The sequence below is a fragment of the Entelurus aequoreus genome, linkage group LG11 (assembly GCF_033978785.1).
Source record: "Entelurus aequoreus isolate RoL-2023_Sb linkage group LG11, RoL_Eaeq_v1.1, whole genome shotgun sequence".
NCBI classification, from domain to species: Eukaryota; Metazoa; Chordata; class Actinopteri; order Syngnathiformes; family Syngnathidae; genus Entelurus; species Entelurus aequoreus.
The window spans coordinates 62865556-62885962 of NC_084741.1; the positions used below are offsets into that span (position 1 = coordinate 62865556).

Genomic DNA, 20407 nt, shown 5'->3' on the forward strand with positions numbered 1-20407 from the left:
CCCGACTTAAACAAGTTGAAAAACTTATTCGGGTGTTACCATTTAGTGGTTAATTGTACGGAATATGTACTGTACTGTGCAGTCTACTAATAAAAGTTTAAATCAATCAATCAAACAAATCCTCCTTTTTCATTGTCCCATTTACTCTCTGTAAAGCACCAGTTTCATTGGCAGCAAAACATACTACTACCACCACCATGCTTGACGGTAGGTATGGTGTTCCTGGAATTAAAGGCCTCACCTTTTCTCCTCCAAACATATTGCTGGGTATTGTGGCCAAACAGCTCAATTTTTGTATACTTTTGACCCAGCAGATTTGACCCACAATTTCAGTAGACCCATAATAAATTCATAAAAGAACCAAACTTCATGAATATTTTTTGTGACCAACAAGTATGTGCTCCAATCACTCTATCACAAAAAAATAAGAGTTGTAGAAATTATTAGAAACTCAAGACAGCCATGACATTATGTTCTTTACAAGTGTATGTAAACTTTTGATCGCGACTATATAAGTGAGGCCATGTTCTATGTATTGCTCTAAATAAATAAGCGTTTATGGCAAACAGGGTTTAGAACTAAATACACGACAGCTCCAAGACGACAGTTACATGTTATTCACCTTCATCAAATGATTGTGAATGATTTGCTTCAGCTCAGAGGCCTTCTCCGGAGGAAGAGACATAACCGCAGCTGGGGTCGGGTTAGATGACAGTCCGTTATTTTGCAGCCCACTTTTTAAATCTAAAAGCTGTATTTTTAGTCTGACCAAGTGGCGCCCATAGAAACAACACGACGCAGAGCCAAACTTGCAGTTCAAACTGTCGGCAGCAGAAACCGCAGAGGGGAGGTGTCTTTGGATGTGCCTGACTTTTCCAAACCTTTAACATACATGTTTTAATTACAAGTAACAATAGAACGTAACGGAATACAACCTACGATGCTGTTTGGAAGACATGTATGATTAAAACATCGTATAGTAATGTTATTGTAATACTTTTTCGAGGTAATTTACTCAGGACTATAAGTAGGTTACTTGTTCGTCATGGTCTGCGACGTGAGCTGAAAAAGGACCCTATTGGCGTTAATTGTTTTCAAAACTTTACCGACAATAAACATATACAGCAGTATAGAGTGTTTTGCAAGTGGTGTTTCTTTTTGACGTCAAATGGCTACGTTCCATTTTTTGTGTGGCGCTGTCTTACATAAAGAGTAAACGCAGCATTTGTTGCTGAGGCCATAGACATCTTATAAGTAGACGCAGCATCGAGCACTACTGCCTACTGGCGCTGACGAGACGCAGGGCCGCCATCTTGGAGTGGTGATCCGCTCTACTCAGTGCAATTCATTTGGCAGGAGCAATGAACTGTCAGCGCATTTAATTAAATTTACCTCACTGAATACCACTGATATTCACGCGGTATTTGGTCATACGTGGAGCTATGATAAAGGACACATGTTTTGGCGTGTTTTATTAGTCAAAGTTTGCTTAACAGTAATATAACATTCGTATATGCTCTAAGTGACCAGACGTCCGAGATCAAAACTGGGAATATAATCCCAGAGAAGGGGAAAAAACGGTCAGCTATTTTTAAATTCAAGAAACAATATGATTAGGTTATATATATACATGCGTATATCTTACGTAAACAATGTATGAATACATTAGATATCTATATATCTTAGGGGCCTATAGACTGTATCTCTGTTGCTGCAGCAGCAGAGAGTTTATTCTGTCTTGACACTTTGTATTGATATTTTGTATTACATTCTTCCCTTAAATTCTAATGTTTACAGAGATTGTTTTATATGTAGTTTTTATGTATGTCGCTTTGGATAAAAGCATCTGCCAAAATACTTAAACATAAACATATATAAACACCTGAGGCTGAAAGTCTTTATATCAGCTAAAACCACCAATCTGTTTCACTGGATTCAGAATAAAAACAAATTCTGTTTTACCCAACAATGTTAGTATTTTTGAAAATTGTTACTTGAAGCTAGACTAAATTTAGACTTGTATAATACTGTGTAGCCATTGTCCATCTGATTGTCTAGTTAGCTAACATATATTACCCCCCCCCCCCCCCTGCCCCTACAGAATCTGGACTGTGGTCCTAACTTTAACCCCTTTTGGCTTTTACAATCTTTATCTTCATCATTTATTTCAACTTTGTTTTCCAAGTATGACATTTTTAAAATTTAATTAATTTCATTGACAAGCAATTCTTTTATGGTCATACTCTTGTTTACTGGCGGCTACGATTTCAGTACTACTGAAGATCTTTGCTCCTTCTCAACTCTGTGGTAATATTCTTTTCACAAAATACAACCAATAGTACGTTAATGTTAAATGTTGCTTGTGAAAAGTAATCCCCCGATTCCTACCGGCATCTTTGTTTTCTACCTGTCAACTGTCAGTTTAGGCCACTTCAAGATGGCGGCCGAATTTCTCGCGTCATAGCAGCCAATGCTGTGTCTACTTATAAGATGTCTATGGCTGTGACGCGGGAAATTCGGCCGCCATCTTGAAGTGGTGACGAGGAGCCGGCGAGCAGCCTAAATTGAGAAAACAAAGATGCCGAGCTGGTGTTCAGCGTCATCCTGCTCAAATGAGCGGACTGTTGAAAATAGGACTCGGGGGATTACTTTTCACAAGTAAGATTTAATATTAACGTACTATTGGTTGTATTTTGGGAAAATAATATTACCACAGAGTTGAGAAGGAGCAAAGATCTTCAATAGTACTGAAATCGTAGCCGCTAGCAAACAAGAATATGACCATAATAGAATTGATTGTCAATGAAATCAATGACATTTTAAAAATGTCATACTTGAATAACAAAGTTGAAATGAATGATGAAGATCAAGATTGTAAAAGCCAACGGGGGTAAAAGTTAGGACCACAGTCCATAATGTGTCGGGGGGTAATATGTTAGCTAACTCGACAATCAGATGGACAGTGGCTGTACAGTATTATACAAATCTAAATTTAGTCGAGCTTTCCAACCCAATTTTGTGTAGCCCACCTTCGTGAAATGTGTGGGACAAAATATGTGATAAACAGGAAAAGGCCCTACCTTCCAGGTGTTTATATATGTTTATGTTTAAGTATTTGGCAGACGCTTTTTTCCAAAGCGACATACATAAAAAGTACATATAAAACAATCACTAAACAGTATCATTTAAGGGAAGCATGTAATACAAAATATCAATACAAAGTGGCAAGACAGAATAAACTATCCGCTGCTGCAGCAACAGAGATACAGTCTATATGTCCCTAAGATATATAGATATCTAATGTATTCATACATTGTTTATGTCGAAAATACGCATGTATATATAACCTAATCATATTTTTATAAGGATGTCTATGGTTCAAGCGATCGGCAGCAGAAACCGCAGGAGGGAGGTGTCTTTAGATTTGCCTGACTTTTCCAAACCTTTAACATACATGTTTTAATTATAAGTAACCACGAATTGTAACGGAATACAAACAATAATTCCTTCTGGAAGACATTTATGATTAAAACAACGGATGGTAATGTTATTGTAATACTTTTTTGAGGTAATTTACTCGGGACTATAAGTAGGTTACTTGTTCGTCGTGGTCTGCGACGTGAGCTGAAAAGGGACCCCTTTGGCGTTAATTGTTTTGAAAACAATACCGACAATAAACATACATAGCAGTATAGAGTGTTTGACAAGCGGTGTTTATTTTTGACGTCAAATGGATACGTTCCATTTTTTTAGTGGCGCTGTCTTACATAAAGAGTAAACGCCGCATTTGTTGTTGAGGCCAGGCTGGGGGCACAACTGAATACATCCGGCCGCCATCTTAGTCCGGTCGTAGTACTCCTAGTTGTGCAGCAGTCGGAACAAAATGCCAGACCACTGTTCAGCATATTCCTGTTCAACTCGGCGGACCGTCGAAAACAGGGCACGGGGGATTACTTTTCACAAGTAGGATTTAACATTGCTAATTGTTGTATTTTTGTTAACCGAATATGACTGAGTTGTGTTTATCTCCACTGGCGAAGTCATAGCCAGGCTCGGCAACATCTAGTACCTGTCTTCACCCGGCTATCTGTCATATTCCATATATATTCCATCCTGACAAAGTAATACCGTTGTATTAATTAAATTAATATTACCAGCGAATTTTACATACAAGACCGTATTATTCACTTGTAAGTTGTAATTCACCGAGGGTAAGATACCGGCACCTCCTACCTCAAAACACCAAAGTATCTCAATATAAGTGCCTAATTGGTTTTGGGACTGAGCTTTTACTCAAAACAATTCTGTCTTAAAACATATGCCATTGAAATAAATAAGAATCAATTTAATTGGCCATTGCCTCCCCCCACCCCCAAACAACTCTGCAACAACACATCAACAGGGTCAAACTAACCTGTCTCACGACAGTCTTAACCAGTGATGGGCAACCTACTGCCCCATCTGGCCCGTCGGTCCCTTTTAATACGGCCCCTCAAATATTAAAAACAGATTTGAGCAAAGATCTGTTTAGAGAATTGCCACAACAAAACTGATACTAGACTTTGACGCGCTGGCAAAAAAAAAGGATGATCAACAACACTGCTACCACTAAAAGAGAATGTAAGTGTTAACCCTTTAATACATTGTTATGTTTATTTGATGTTCGGATACGATATTGTTGAAAATAGATGCAATATGATTAAAATAGCCCATGTTTCGGAAGTCTACTCTTAGTTCCAACAGATATTATAATCTTTGAAATGCATCGTGTGCTCGCCCGGCCGGCCCGTCTGTCACGATTCAAAAGCCAATGTGGCCCCTGAGCCAAAAAGTTTGCCCAGCCCTGGTCTAAACCCAGCTCATGTTACATAGAATGCACTACAAGCAACTTCAGTAGTTTTGTGAAGTAATGTAATGATAATATACAGCAGACTGGACTTTTAAGGTAGCTCCTTCCAGCTGTGTTTCCGTCAAACACACCATCAGCAGCTCCTCCATATGTTCATGGATACATGTCTGCCACTTAAATGCTACTTTACATTTTTTTGCTAGCATTTGAATCACAATTCAGTTTTAATATGATGCAGACTAGCAGTAATACGCTCATTTTGTCAGGCTTGCTACTGATAGTTTGGGTCTGTTTGTTTTTTCCTGTGTTTGGCATTTGAATTCCTATCCAGTGCTCTTATTTCTAGTTTTTACTTCCTGTCTACCTGCCCTGGTGCTCTTGTTTTGTCAGTATTTACTGTTTGGTTTCTGTGTTTTGAAGCACCTTTACTTTCTGTTCCATGTCCTGCCAGCGCACCTGATTCTCATGAATTAGTTCTATTTAGTTTCCTCCTTCTGTGCTGGATCAATCTACTTGTTAGTCTGCTTCCTGTTCACCTCTCTGTTGCCAGTACATATACATTTACCTGAACGCTGTCTGCTATTTCCGCATCCTTGGTATCACACTACAAGCAACGCTCACCAATTTCTGGCATGTTTTTTTTCTTTTCAGCACTGTCCTCACACTCATTTTGTTCCTTCCCATGGTTAGAAAACAATTCTTGACTGGAGAATAGTTTGCAGTGGCGGGCCGTGCGTTTCCCACCTAGGCCTTCAGTGATGTCCGACTTCAATGATTACCTCTTAAAATACCATAATTGATGTCACCACATGACCATTGCTGGAGAAATACTATACAGAAACACATTCACGCACTACTAGGCATTGTACAAAACAGGTTATTTTCTGGCGCAATTAAAAATCAATAAACCCGCATCAGCAATTAAAACATATCTTATGTGGTACTGTCAAAATTAAAATGGCATAAAATATATTAAACGTGAAAATATTAAGAAATACAATATTTGAACTCACAATTTTTAGCACCCATTGGACGCCGTATAAGCCAGTAGTACCCCTCGTCGATTTGAGTGGAAATGGCGGGCATTTCTCCATTTAATCGCCGACATCGTCTCACAAGATGTAGTTTCTCTTTAAATATCCTTCTTGAAAATGGCCTCGCAAATATATATCTGCCACCTAATCGAGGTTTTGTTCTCTTTCTTTGTGGGTCAACACTTGTGTGACAAGTGAGTATCCAATCACAGTCTTGTTAACATCAAGCTACCTAGATGGCTACTGTCAACAACTCGTGATCTGATTGGCTATCGCAACTGTCTATCACCAGTATGTGCCCGTTGACTGAAAGTGCATAGACGCCTGCATTGTTGATTCTGAAGGTTCCGGGCAGATTTGGTACAGCAAGGCAACATAAGCTAGCTGAATTCTGATTGGATAAAAACTCTAAACTAAAATCAACAGCTCTGGAAGGAGCATAATATGACATGAAGAGAATATGAATACTTTTAAATATTTAGGGAAAGTAAACAAAAACAATTTTTTTATCTTAATTATGATCATGATTTCTGGTTATGTTAGGCCAGCAGAGAAGGCCTTGCTGGCCCTGACGGCACACCACTGGTAGTTTGCCATCAAGTTTAATTTGATCAGCTTTTGTACATTAACAGATTTGCATCCAAATAGGTTTGTTGAAAAAAAGTTGTTAGAAATTGAAAATGTTTTTGTGTGACTCTCTCAAATGTCCCCCCTTTTTTATTTTGAAGGTTTCCTAAAGACAAAGATGTAAGGAAAAAGTGGGAAATTGCGTTGAGAAGGAACGGATTCACTGCAAGTAATTCCTCAGTGCTTTGCTGTAAACATTTTAAGGAGAAAGATTTTGATAAAACAGGTCAGATTGTCCGACTCCGAGACGGTGTTATTCCATCCATCTTCAACTTCCCAGCTCACCTCATTAAAGTAGGTGGATCATTATTAGACTGTTATCATGCACAAATATAAATATTCGAGTATAAATCACAGGGCATTGTGAGGTATTTACCCCCATATAATATTTTCAAGTATTATGCTTCTTCATTTTAGCTTGAAAAGGTGAGGAATACGCGAACCTCCAGAAAAGCTGAAGAGAGCCTGCCAGTGGCCTCTCATGGTGATCCAAAAAGCGTCACCTCACACCCCCAACATCAGCCTAATGATGTGAGTATTACTACGGCATGTTATAGTCATGGAAAAGTTAAGTGAAACATGGATTAAACCATGTTAAAAATCCTTCTTTCTAGGATCATGGCTACGCCTTGCCTGCTTCTTTTAGTGCTCTGAAGACCAGACTCAACCAAGCCCTGGAAAGAGTGGAAGTTCTGGAACGAGAGAAGAAGAACGCCATGGCCAGAGAAAAGAGGGCTTGGACCACAGTAAGAAGTCTTTTGGTGGATTTGAGGGAAAAAAACCTCCTTAATGAAGAGCTAAAGGAGAAACTGAAATTCTATTCAGGTAAAATGACATGATCTCTTTAAAAATCATGTTCATGTTATTCTTACATTCCATTGAACTCTTTAGTTATTATATGAAGGTGACATTCATTTTTGCTCATACAATTGCAGATCTTCATTTAGACTTCATGGCAAAGCAGGGCCATGAGTACACAAAAGAATACAAGGAGTTTGCGCTCACGCTCCATCTACAAGGTCCTAAGGCGTACAACTACCTCAGAGAGACGCAACATTTTCCACTTCCACATCCACAAACATTACAAAGGTAGTCTTAAAGGGGTCATATTATGATTTTCCTGCTGGTTTAACCCCTGTGCCACCGTGGTGGGGCAGCACGGTGGAACCTCACAATACGAAGGTCTTGAGTTCAATCCCGGGCTTGGGATCTTTGTGTGGAGTTTGCATGTTCTCCCCGTGACTGCGTGGGTTCCCTCCGGGTACTCCGGCTTCCTCCCACCTCCAAAGACATGCACCTGGGGATAGGTTGATTGGCAACACTAAATTGGCCCTAGTGTGAGAATGTGAGTGTGAAGTTGTCTGTCTATCTGTGTTGGCCCTGCGATGAGGTGGCGACTTGTCCAGGCTGTACCCCGCCTTCTGCCCGAATGCAGCTGAGATAGGCTCCAGCACCCCCTGCGACCCCGAAAGGGACAAGCGGTAGAAAATGGATGGATGCTGGTCTCATAACATATAATTCTGTTTTTTTGGTCAACATTTTGCGTCGAAGACGTTTTACAGACTGTCTTATTTACGTGCCTCCACTTTGACTGTTTATTTTGTAGTTTTTAGCGCTTCCATATGGAGTTTACTGACAGATATAAGTTAGAACTATACGCTACTTTGTTTTAGAAATGGCAACAGCTGAGTATGCATGTGCATGTATGAGCCAGTCTGCCCTACAACAAAAGGATAGAAAAAATAAGGAACTTATTGTCTACAAAGTCGAACTACAATGGCAGACTCACACAAAGCTCTTCGGATAAAGCTTGACCATATATGGAGATATCCGCGGATTTCACACTTGGGGTAAAATGTCACAAACTGGGCAAATTCCAAACTGCTCGTTTGGAGGAAGTATGAAGGAAGGCAAGACTGTTTTATAAATATCTTCCACCATGCCTCCAGGGTTTGATTTTAAATTTTGGGACTTATGCAGATCTCAAAGACACAAATATATGTACCAGTAGGTAAGAAATGTTGGTTTTGCATAATAGTTTCCCATAAATGTTGTCCAATTGAATGTCTGGATGTTACTGATGCAAACACCTCACATGGTTAGATCTCACTTTTTTTTCTTCTTCTAGGTGGCTACATTCAATGGATGAAAAGCCTAGCTTGAACAAGGTGGATGACAAGCCTAGCTTGAACAAGGTGGATGACAAGCCTAGCTTGAACAAGGTGGATGCCCAGCCGAGCTTGAACAAGGTGGATGACCAGCCTAGCTTGAAAAAGGTGGATGACCAGCCTAGCTTGAACAAGGTGGATGACAAGCCCAGCGTGAACAAGGTGGATGACAAGCCCAGCGTGAACAAGGTGGATGACAAGCCCAGCGTGAACAAAAACATAACGCCGGAAAGAAGATGCCAGGAAGACGAGGTTGAATATGGACATGTTGAACTCGTGTTGGATGACGTGACCGTCGAAAATCGGGCGGAATGTAACCCACATAGTGCGTCATTATCTAGATTAGTGGACCTTGGTGATGGAGACAGTTTTTATGTATACACTCCTGAACAAAATTCTAGGACAAGTTGAAAAAAAAAAGCAAGGTTTTGCACAGTTTGTTAGATAATAAGAAGGTTCTAAATAGTTGGTGTCAGTTTTTTTGGTTTCTGTCAGTTTATTTTGAACATGCATACAACTACAATGTGATACATCACATATTTCCAGTTTTTTCATTACAGAATGTCCAAAAAGGAGTAGAGCTTATTTTAATCTTGTCCCTTTTCCATTTCGTAGCACTTCTTAACACATTTGTTTGTTCTCAATTTGTAACATAACTGTAAATAAATCAATAACAATGTAAATAAACAAATTGATATTCCCTGTCACTTCCTGTTTCCAGGAGAGGGTGCAAACAAGAAGACTATTATTTTGTCCTTTTATGAAGTATCCATCCATTTTCTTCCGGTTATCTGAGGTCGGGTCGCGGGGGCAGCAGCCTAAGCAGGGAAGCCCAGACTTCCCTCTCCCCAGCCACTTCGTCCAGCTCCTCCCGGGGGATCCCAAGGCGTTCCCAGGCCAGCCGGGAGACATAGTCTTCCCAACGTGTCCTGGGACTTCCCTGTGACCTCCTGCCGGTCGGACGTGCCCTAAACATCTCCCTAGGGAGGCGTTCGGGCGGCATCCTGACCAGATACCCGGACCACCTCATCTGGCTCCTATCGATGTGGAGGAGCAGCGGCTTTACTCTGAGTTCCTCCCGGATGGCAGAGCTTCTCACCCTATCTCTAAGGGAGAGCCCCGCCACCCGGCAGAGGAAACTAATTTCGGCCGCTTATACTCCTGATCTTGTCCTTTCGGTCATTATCCAAAGCTCATGACCATAGGTGAGGATGGGAACGTAGATCAACCGGTAAATTAAGAGCTTTGCCTTCCGGCTCAGCTCCTTCTTCACCACAACGGATCGATACAGCGTCCGCATTACTGAAGACGACGCACCGATCCGCCTGTCGATCTCACGATCCACTCTTCTCTCACTCGTGAACAAGACTCCGAGGTACTTGAACTCCTCCACATGGGGCAAGATCTTCTCCCCAACTTAGAGAGGGCACTCCACCCTTTCCCGGACGAGAACCATGGACTCGGACTAGCTTCATAAAGCAATTCATAAAATGAGTGAGACAGAGACAAACAAAGTCAGCATACCTATGAAGGTTCCCAATTATCCAGGTCGTTGTCATCTCAGGGCGTTCAACTGTTCGTAACTGGACTGCTTGGTTGGTCTTTGAAGACATTTCGCCGCTCATCTGCGTAGGCTTAATCAGTTCGTGCTCATAGACTTAGTTTGGTCAGATCTAGTCCAAACGGTTGGTGCCAAAACCCTAAATATTTACACTACCGTTCAAAAGTTTGGGGTCATATTGAAATGTCCTTATTTTTGAAGGAAAAGCACTGTACTTTTCAATGAAGATAACTTTAAACTAGTCTTAACTTTAAAGAAATACACTCTATACATTGCTAATGTGGTAAATGACTATTCTAGCAGCAAATGTCTGGTTTTTGGTGCAATATCTACATAGGTGTATAGAGGCCCATTTCCAGCAACTATCACTCCAGTGTTCTAATGGTACAATGTGTTTGCTCATTGGCTCAGAAGGCTAATTGATGATTAGAAAACCCTTGTGCAATCATGTTCACACATCTGAAAACAGTTTAGCTCGTTACAGAAGCTACAAAACTGACCTTCCTTTGAGCAGATTGAGTTTCTGGAGCATCACATTTGTGGGGTCAATTATACGCTCAAATTGGCCAGAAAAAGAGAACTTTCATCTGAAACTCGACAGTCTATTCTTGTTCTTAGAAATGAAGGCTATTCCACAAAATTGTTTGGGTGACCCCAAACTTTTGAACGGTAGTGTATACTCCAAAACAAACAAACAAACAAGGAGGTTGTGCCTGGGCAGGGATGGTTTTGCCTTATAGTAATGAGAAAAACTATTTTAAATCATGCGAGCGATCCTAACTGTCAAAGCCAACGACAGTCGTTAAAGTGTAAATTCCCCTCGTTAGCATTGAGGTATTGTGTGGCAGAAAGAAATTCCTCCAAACAATGGAGTGCTCCTTTTTGTATAAAGCAGTGATTCTCAAACTAGTGGTATGCATGCTCCATCAAGTGGTACACCAAAAAAATCACTTATTTAAATATTCAAACACGTAATGTCAGGACATTCAATCGATCGCAACTGGACTGTTTGGTTTGTCTTAAAAGGCATTTTTCCTCTCATCATTTCATGCTCATAGACTTGGCTTGGTCAGATCTTGGCACCCTTCAAGCACACCTGTGAAGTCAAAACCATTTCAGGTGACTACCTCTTGAAGCTCATCAAGAGAATGCCAAGAGTGTGCAAAAAAGTAATCGGAGCAAACTTTGAAGAAACTAGAATATAAAACATGTTTTCAGTTATTTCACCTTTTTTTGTTAAGTACATAACTCCACATGTGTTCATTCATAGTTTTGATGCCTTCAGTGACAATCTACAATGTAAATAGTCATGAAAATAAAGAAAACACATTAAATGAGAATGTGTGTCCAAACTTTTGGCCTGTACTGTGTATATATATATATATATATATATATATATATATATATATATATATATATATATATATATATATATATATATATATATATATATATATATATATATGTTGAAAACCATTGCTATACAGGAACTCTGACCTGTACACATTGACGGATCCTTGCATTGACATTTCAACCTCATGAAGGCCAGCATCCACTACAGTGGATACCTTTTAATATTTTGCATAACTGACAGGAAATAACCATAAACAAAATCTACAGAGGATGCTAGTTTATTGTATTATTATTATTATTAATAATAATATTATTATTATTATGTCGATTTCAGCATTTGGCCAGTGCTTCTCAATTATTTTACGCCAGCTCAGGAAGAAGAAAATACTTTGAGCCCCCCCTCCACTCTCAACCGTGAATATAGATAGTATCATTTGTCTATAAAATTGCTATAACTGTATCTTCTCAACTTTAAAACCTAAATATTGCTTGTGTATTATTTTGTATATTTATTTGCGCAGCCTGTAATAGTTGTACTTTAGTAATTATGTTATGAATATTATATATAATATATCAATTGTAAAGATAAATATCCTCCCCTATCCTGTACTAGATTTGAGCAATAAGGGTTTTAGTTTATTTTAACCATCCGTAGTTACTGTAAGATACATCACATATTTCCAGTTATACATCTTTAAAAATGAGCAGGAAGAAGCAGAGCTTATTTAATCCTTACCCTTTTCAAATTTATAGCAATTTCTTACATTTATTCGCTCAAACAAATTTAGGCAGCGATGAAAAGTATCAAGTTTTTAAAGTATAAATGAACAAAACATACTCAGAGCAAGCCCAAGACAGCTATTTAAAGCCATTACCACTAGAGGGCGCCACCTGACCATGGACTTGGCTATTGTACACATTTGACTTTTTTCATCTATCGTTTATAAAAAAAAATTAAAAAAAGACTTCATAAAAGTTCAAATGAATAATTTTTGCTGTCAAAGTGAAATAATAAAATAGTTTCAATAAAATTGTGTTAAAAGCTACACCTCCTTGCAAAAATGCTTAATATATCATTCCGCCAGCAATAAACACTTCACTGTTCACTCAACACAGACGTCATGACGTCATCAAAGCTCACCTTTAAACATTCACACAGAGCGCCGACATTTGGGAACCAGGATGAGATAATGGAAGAACGGTCAAAATATGATAAATATATTTGTGGCAGCATGGGGCTAAATAATGTTTTTTTTCACCAAGTAACACCTCATCATACACTTGTCTCTCCAAGTACCACCAAAATGACCAACATTGAGGAACAGTAGCGTAGTAGGCGTAAGTATTCATTGAAAACAAGGTCAAGGTTTCATTTAACAAGTATATTTATCATTTTTTGGCCACTCTAACATTACACACAGTTTGAACAGTAACACTGTTTGAATATTTAATAGATTATTTAGCGTACCACTTGATGGAGCCCGCGTACCACAGTTTGAGAATCACTGTCATAGTTTATAACTGGTGCGTTCAAGGGATGTTGATGGAAGTTTGAAACAGACGTCACTAGGTTTTAAAGACGGGGATTGGCTTAACCCCAGTGTATGGAGTAATTATAATTAAAAAACCCAAAAGCAGTGAAGTTGGCACGTTGTGTAAATAAAAACAGAATGCAATGATTTGCAAACCTTTTTCAACTTATATTCAATTGAATATACTGCAAAGACAAGATATTTAATGTTCGAACTGAGAAACTACATTCTTTTTAATGCAAATAATCATTAACTTAAAATTTCATGGCAGCAACACATTGCAAACAAGTTGGCACAGGGACAATTCTACCACTGTGTTACATGGCCTTTCCTTTTAACAACACTCCGTAAACGTTTGGGAACAGAAGAGACCAATTTTTGAAGCTTTTCAGCTGGAATTCTTTCCCATTCTTGCTTGATGTACAGCTTAAGTTGTTCAACAGTCCGGGGGTCTCCATTGTGGTATTTTAGGCTTCATAATGCGCCACACATTTTCAATGGTAGACATGCCTGGACTACAGGCAGGCCAGTCTAGTACCCGCACTCTTTTACTATGAAGCCACGTTGATGTAACACGTGGCTTGGCATTGTCTTGCTGAAATAAGCAGGGGCGTCCATGAAAAATACATAGCTTGGATAGCAATATATGTTGCTCCAAAACCTGTATGTACCTTTCAGCATTAATGGTGCCTTCACAGATGTGTAAGTTACCCATGCCTTGGGCACTAATACACCCCCACACCATCACTGATGCTGGCTTTTAAACTTTGCACCTATAACAATCCGGATGGTTCTTTTCCTCTTTGGTCCGGAGGACACGACGTCCACAGTTTCCAAAAACAATTTGAAATGTGGACTCGTTAGACCACAGAACACTTTTCCACTTTGCATCAGTCCATCTTAGATGATCTCGGGCCCAGCGAAGCCGGCGGAGTTTCTGGGTGTTGTTGATGAATGGCTTTGGGTTTGCCTAGTAAAGTTTTAACTTGTACTTACAGATGTAGCGACCAACTGTAGTTACTGACAGTGGTTTTCTGAAGTGTTCCTGAGCCCATGTGGTGATATCCTTTACACACTGATGTCGTTTTTTGATGCAGTACCGCAGTCACGTTGGTTTTCGTCCTTCCTGCTTACGTGCAGTGATATCTCCAGATTCTCTGAACCTTTTGATGATATCATGGACCGTAGATGGTGAAATCCCTAAATTCCTTGCAATAGCTGCTTGAGAAATGTTGTTCTTAAAGAATTTGCTCACACATTTGTATATATATATAATATATACATATAATAATGGTTATTTGGTCAAATCTTTGCATGGATTATGTTTTGCAGACCATCTTCAAAGCACTTCAGGTTGCGCCGTTTTGAGGGCAGTCTTATCGTTTTCATTAATCTGACGTCATGTCCGGCTCGTTAAATATGTGAGGCTTAAAGTGGTGGTCAAGCGGGCGTCTGTTGTCAAAGCGTTTTGGGCGGCATTTTGCCTTTCCCGAAGAAATATGCCCCATGCTTGCGTTGTTGTAAACTCATGTACAAATTCCAATCCGGCTTCAGAACTAACCACTCCACTGACACATGCCTTCTCTATCTGACCGACCACATCAAACATGAGGTGGACGCGGGCAAATTCTGCGGCATGGTCATGCTGGACCTTCAGAAGGCCTTTGACACCGTTAACCACGCTATACTGTTGGATAAGCTCAGAGCAATCGGATTCAACAAAACCTCATGGAGCTGGATGCAGTCTTACTTTGAGGGGAGGGAGCAGGTGGTAGAGGTGAATGGCACCGTGTCCCCCACCCCCCCTCTCGGTGAGCTGTGGAGTCCCCCAAGGCAGTATATTGGGACCTTTACTGTTCCTAATATACATAAACGACATGTCATCGGCATGCGACTGTGAATTGTTTTTGTTTGCGGATGACTCTGCCCTGCTGGTATCAGACAAGGACAAGTCACAGGTGGAGAAAATCCTTAGTGCTGAGCTCTGTAGAACTTGCACCTGTCTCGCTGACAACAAGCTATCCGTCCACTTGGGTAAAACAGAATCCATCCTGTTTGGGTCCCACATCAACCTTAAGAAAGTCAATGACTTCACCATAAAAGTGGGTGACATTGTTATCACCAGGAAAGATGAGGTCACCTACCTAGGTTCCATTCTAGAGGCTAACCTTTCCTGTGATAAAATGGCAACCAAGGTAATCAGAAAGGTTAACCAACGAACGAGATTTCTCTACAGAATCTCCTCTCTGGTCAACAAAAGCACCTTGAGGATTCTGGCGGGAACTCTCGTTCAACCCTTTTTCGATTACGCATGCACCTCCTGGTACCCTAGCACCTCCAAAACCCTCAAATCTAAACTCCAAACATCTCAGAACAAGCTAGTCAGGTTACTTCTAGACCTCCACCCCAGATCCCACCTCACTCCTACCCACTTCTCTAAAGTGGGCTGGCTCAAGGTGGAGGACAGAGTTAAACAACTTGCACTGAGCCTAGTCTATAAAATCCGCTACACCTCCCTGATACCGAAGTACATGTCAAACTACTTCCTTAACGTAAATGACCGCCATAACCACAACACCAGGGGGAGCTCCACTAACCACGTTAAACCCAGATTCCGAACTAACAAAGGTCTTAACTCATTCTCCTTCTATGCCACATCAATGTGGAATGCGCTCCCAACAGGTATAAAAGAAAGGGCATCTCTATCCTCCTTCAAAACCGCAATAAAAGTTCACCTCCAGGCAGCTACAACCCTAAACTAACACCCTCCCCGGATTGCTAATAATCAAATGTAAACAATCAAATGCAGATACTTTTTCTTATGCCTTCTGATCTCTCTCTCTCTCTCTCTCTCTCTCTCTATGTCCACTACTTGCTGTCCATATCCTACCCCCCCCTCCACACCCCCGATTGTAAATAATGTAAATAATTCAATGTGATTATCTTGTGTGATGACTGTATTATGATGATAGTATATATGATAGTATATATCTGTATCAAGAACCAATTTAAGTGGACTGGACCCCGACTTAAACAAGTTGAAAAACTTATTCGGGTGTTACCATTTAGTGGTCAATTGTACGGAATATGTACTTCACTGTGCAACCTACTAATAAAAGTCTCAATCAATCAATCAATCAATCAATGTAGGAAGTTGGAACCATTCAAATCGCGAAAAGGATAAAAGTTTCCTTCAGAATCCCTCTCAAAGATAGCTCTCCAGTCCAAGGGAGCAGAGTCGAAGAACACACAAGTTTGCGGTATCACTTCATTAAAAGTTTGCTTGATATACTTTTAACGTTTAGCATTTTCCATGTAAGTATGATCTTGATATTTGTATTTTATCTTGTTTCGGAGTTCTTTAAATGCATTTTTGCTACACGTGTTTTGTTAACTACAACGAGTGTAGTGTTGTACCAATATTTTGGTACCGGTACCAAAATTATTTTGGTACTTTTATAAATAAAGGGGAACACAAAAAAATGGCATTATTTCCTTTATTTGAACAAAAAAATCTTAGGGTACATTAAACATATGTTTCTTATTGCAAGTTTGTCCTTAAATAAAATAGTGAACTTACAAGACAACTTGTCTTTTATTAGTAAGTAAACAAACAAAGGCTGCTAATTTAGCTGCTGACATATGCAGTAGCATATTGTGTCATTTATAATTCTATTATTTTGTCAAAATTATTAAGGACAAGTGGTAGAAAATTAATTATTAATCTACTTGTTCATTAACTGTTAATATCTGCAGACTTTCTCTTTTAATATGTTCTATCTACACTTCTGTTAAAATGTAATAATCACTTATTCTTCTGTTGTTTGGATGCTTTACATTAGTTTTGGATGATACCACGAATTTGGGTATCAATCCGATACCCAAATTCTTACCATGAATTGATTTACGTGGACCCCGACTTAAACAAGTTGAAAAACTTATTCGGGTGTTACCATTTAGTGGTCAGTTGTACGGAATATGTGCTGTACAGTGCAATCTACTAATAAAAGTTTCAATCAATCAATCAATCAAAATCCAAGTAGTTACACGACCCTGCATTGGTCATATTCAAAGTCCTCATGTGTCCAGGGACGTATTTCCTGAGTTTATAAACATAATATGCACGGTGGCAGGGTTGGCGGACCGTTACTTTTCAGAGGCGGTATAGTACCGAAAATGATTCATTATTATTGCACTATACTAATACCGGTATACCGTATAACCCTAGACGAGTCTAAATGAACGAAAGCAAATGTGAGTAAAATCTAAATGAGTTAAGCTTTTACCAAAGGCAGCAATTCTAAATGAACCTTTCAGCACATACACAACGTTTGAAATCTACTGTTATATTTCGATAAAGACTGGGAAAACAACGCATACTCCTGACGACGTGAGCAACAACAAGGCAACATGGCCAAAACTTACCCTGCCACCCAGTTACAGTGAGCTGTGATCACTTCTGTCTTCTGTCACAACCAGCCAGGTCTTCAGTGGTGTCTCTGATTACCTTTGTGAGTGGTTAACCTAATGGGGAAATGAAAAACAGTGAATCAAGGCTTGCGATTGCTACTCAGTTTGTTTACAAGGACGCATCCTCTCATGACTGAAAGTTAAATCATGAAATGCAACCATAAAGTTTGTCTAAGTCTAAGTCTTACCTTTAGCAGAAATGATGCACGGTTTGTCTGGGAGAGTCTTGATACCAATTTTCTTGACCCAGCCACACAAAAAGAAGTTGTAGGCCTCCATGCTTTTCCAAGTTTTCATCTGCTTTGTTGTGTAGAATGGCATCTTGAGCATCAGATAGTTGGAGATGTCTGGGAACTCGACCGACGGACAATCATTGAGATCACACGACAAATCTTTTTTAGGGCTAGATTCCGTTGCACAGGTTGATTTTCTGCCCCGATCTGCTTTTAGCGGTAAGATGTAGACCCCTTGCGTACTCGCAATGTTTGCATTCTGTTTGCTGCACAGTAGCCATATTGGTTTGGTTGACCATCACTTCATTTACCGGAAGTAAAAACATGTCCGAAGAGGTCACATGAATAAAAATAATAAATTACATGGTTCTACTTCAACTGCGTCTTTCCCTCATCAGTCATGTTGTAGTTTTTAGCTCTTCCATATCAAGTCTACTGACAGATACAAGTTAAAACTATACGCTACTTTGTATTAGAAATGGCAACGGCGGGAACATTTTAGCATGCATGTGCATGTACGATGCAGTCTGCCTCACAACAAAACGATAGAGAAAAAATAGAAACTAATCGACTACAACTTTAGACTCCTACCATATGTGGAGATATCCACTGACGTAAGAAAGGCAAAATACGTCAAACTCTTAAAGTACCAGTAGAGTGGAAAAACAAGTTGCCTCTATATTGAAGCTATTATCCTACATATTAGTTAGTTAGTTAGTTTATTATTCTTCGGTCAATGGTCAACAAAACAAACAAACAGTTGTACATTCATAGATTGAAAATGAAAATGTTGCAGACCGAAAGGGTTTAGGCTGAAGTTGAACACTTATTGCGCCTAACCCTATAAACAATGTCAAGTACAAGATGAACTTCAGAAAATTATGAAATGTCCTTTGTACAACATATTATAAATACACATTATACACAACATAAACACAGTTAAATTATATACACAGTAAAGGCATGTGAAATATCCTTGTACACGTGTTAAACCTTTGCACCAATTATATACTATATATCAATCATATAGCCCTAAATCACAAGTGCCTCAAAGGGCTGTACAAATAATTATACTTCCATTATTATTTATATCTCACATTTAGTTTTTAATTAACATTGATCATAGTATTAACTACAGTGTTGATTCAACAGTGATGTATTTTTTCAAGAAATTGGTCTTAAAGTGTTTTTTAAATGTGTGAATGAAACTGGAACATTTTAAGGAATCATCCAAGCTGTTCCACAGTTGAACCCCCCTGACATATCTGATTTATGACACCAAAAGACTTCCAAAGTTTGCGGATAAATAGATATGATCAAAATAGTATCAATCTCACGGAGATTCCTGAGCCATTTTGAGAGACAATAAGGGAGCCAGTCACGTGATCTCTTGACATCGCGCTAGGAACAAAAGATCCCTTCCCTATCAACAACAATGCTGATCAAGCAGACTTTGTGAGAGCCAACAACGATTACTTTGGGGAAAATTATGATCCAGGACCTTATGTTTTTGAGCCCGAACACAAAGAGGACGAGCAATAAGTTTTAGAAGCCGACTGCTACCCGAATGCATCTTTATTGTGATACTAGTATCCGCAGCATTGCTAGGTGCTAAACATGCAAACTTACCATATTAAACCACAAAATAACAATCACTTAGTGTAATATTTCCACTCTATGGCAGTAACTACCATTGAACACACTGAGGTCCTCAGCATTTTTTTTTAAGTGACAAAAATATTGTTGGAGTACCCCTATGGTTTGATTTCAAATACACAAAAACAACAGGTAAGAACAGTTGTTTTTGCATAATAGGACCCCTTAAAGTGAATAATTATAGGAATAATAATTATTAAAACTCAAGGTGGGAGTCTAATGATAATAATAAATAAGTAATATTTAAGACCAAAACGGGGCCACAAACAAAATTGTGTTCAGGGCCACACAACACATTTATATAATGTATGCATTTTGACTAAATAGCTATCACTAACCTTAATTAATTTTCAAATGTCTGACTTGTTACAGTAAAACAGTGATTCTCCAACTGTGTTGCTGGTACGTGGGTTTTAATCTAGTGGTACGCCAAAGAATCAATCAATTAATTATTGTAATGACGGGAACCGAATGTTCTCCGCGTTCTCCGCTTACGTTTGCCCTTTACCAGCCTCCCAGCCGGTCAACACGCAGAACGCACGTAAACAAAGACGAACATTGGCAGAGAAAACTGTACCTAACGATGATGCCTTCAAGGCCATGGGAAACATCTGTTTAAACGTTGAATAAACTACATGTGGAACATAACATAGGACCTAGTCTGTTACGATATAAATACAATAATTTGTTAAAAACATGTTTTATCATCCTATATACAAACCCTGAGTTACTGTTCTAACAGTGGTGTGCCGTCAGGGCCAGCAAGGCCTTCTCTGCTGGCCTAACATAACCAGAAATCATGATCATAATTAAAGATAAAAGTAATGTTTTATTTACTTTCCCTAAATATCTAAAAGTATTCATATTCTCTTCATGTCATATTATGCTCTTTCCAGTGCTGTTGTTTTTAGGTTACAGTTTGTA

General features: G+C 39.2%; 1 protein-coding gene across 4 annotated transcripts in view; it reads right to left on the reverse strand.

Moving 5' to 3' along the window:
- cep76 (centrosomal protein 76) overlaps positions 1-17802 on the reverse strand; it is a 36512-nt gene extending 18710 nt beyond the window's left edge. The window contains exons 1-2 of one of the 4 annotated variants that reach the window (XM_062063742.1): positions 17783-17802; positions 17550-17648 (exon numbers count right to left, since the gene is read on the reverse strand). Coding sequence is in view for 3 of the 4 variants with exons in the window: in XM_062063741.1 (XP_061919725.1) it covers positions 623-685 (63 nt within the window). In the remaining variant the exon portion in view is untranslated. Of the gene's footprint in view, positions 1-622; positions 951-17549; positions 17649-17782 lie in introns of those variants that run through there. The other 3 variants (XM_062063741.1, XM_062063740.1, XM_062063743.1) reach the window with 3 other exon arrangements.
- Positions 17803-20407: the final 2605 nt, after the last annotated feature.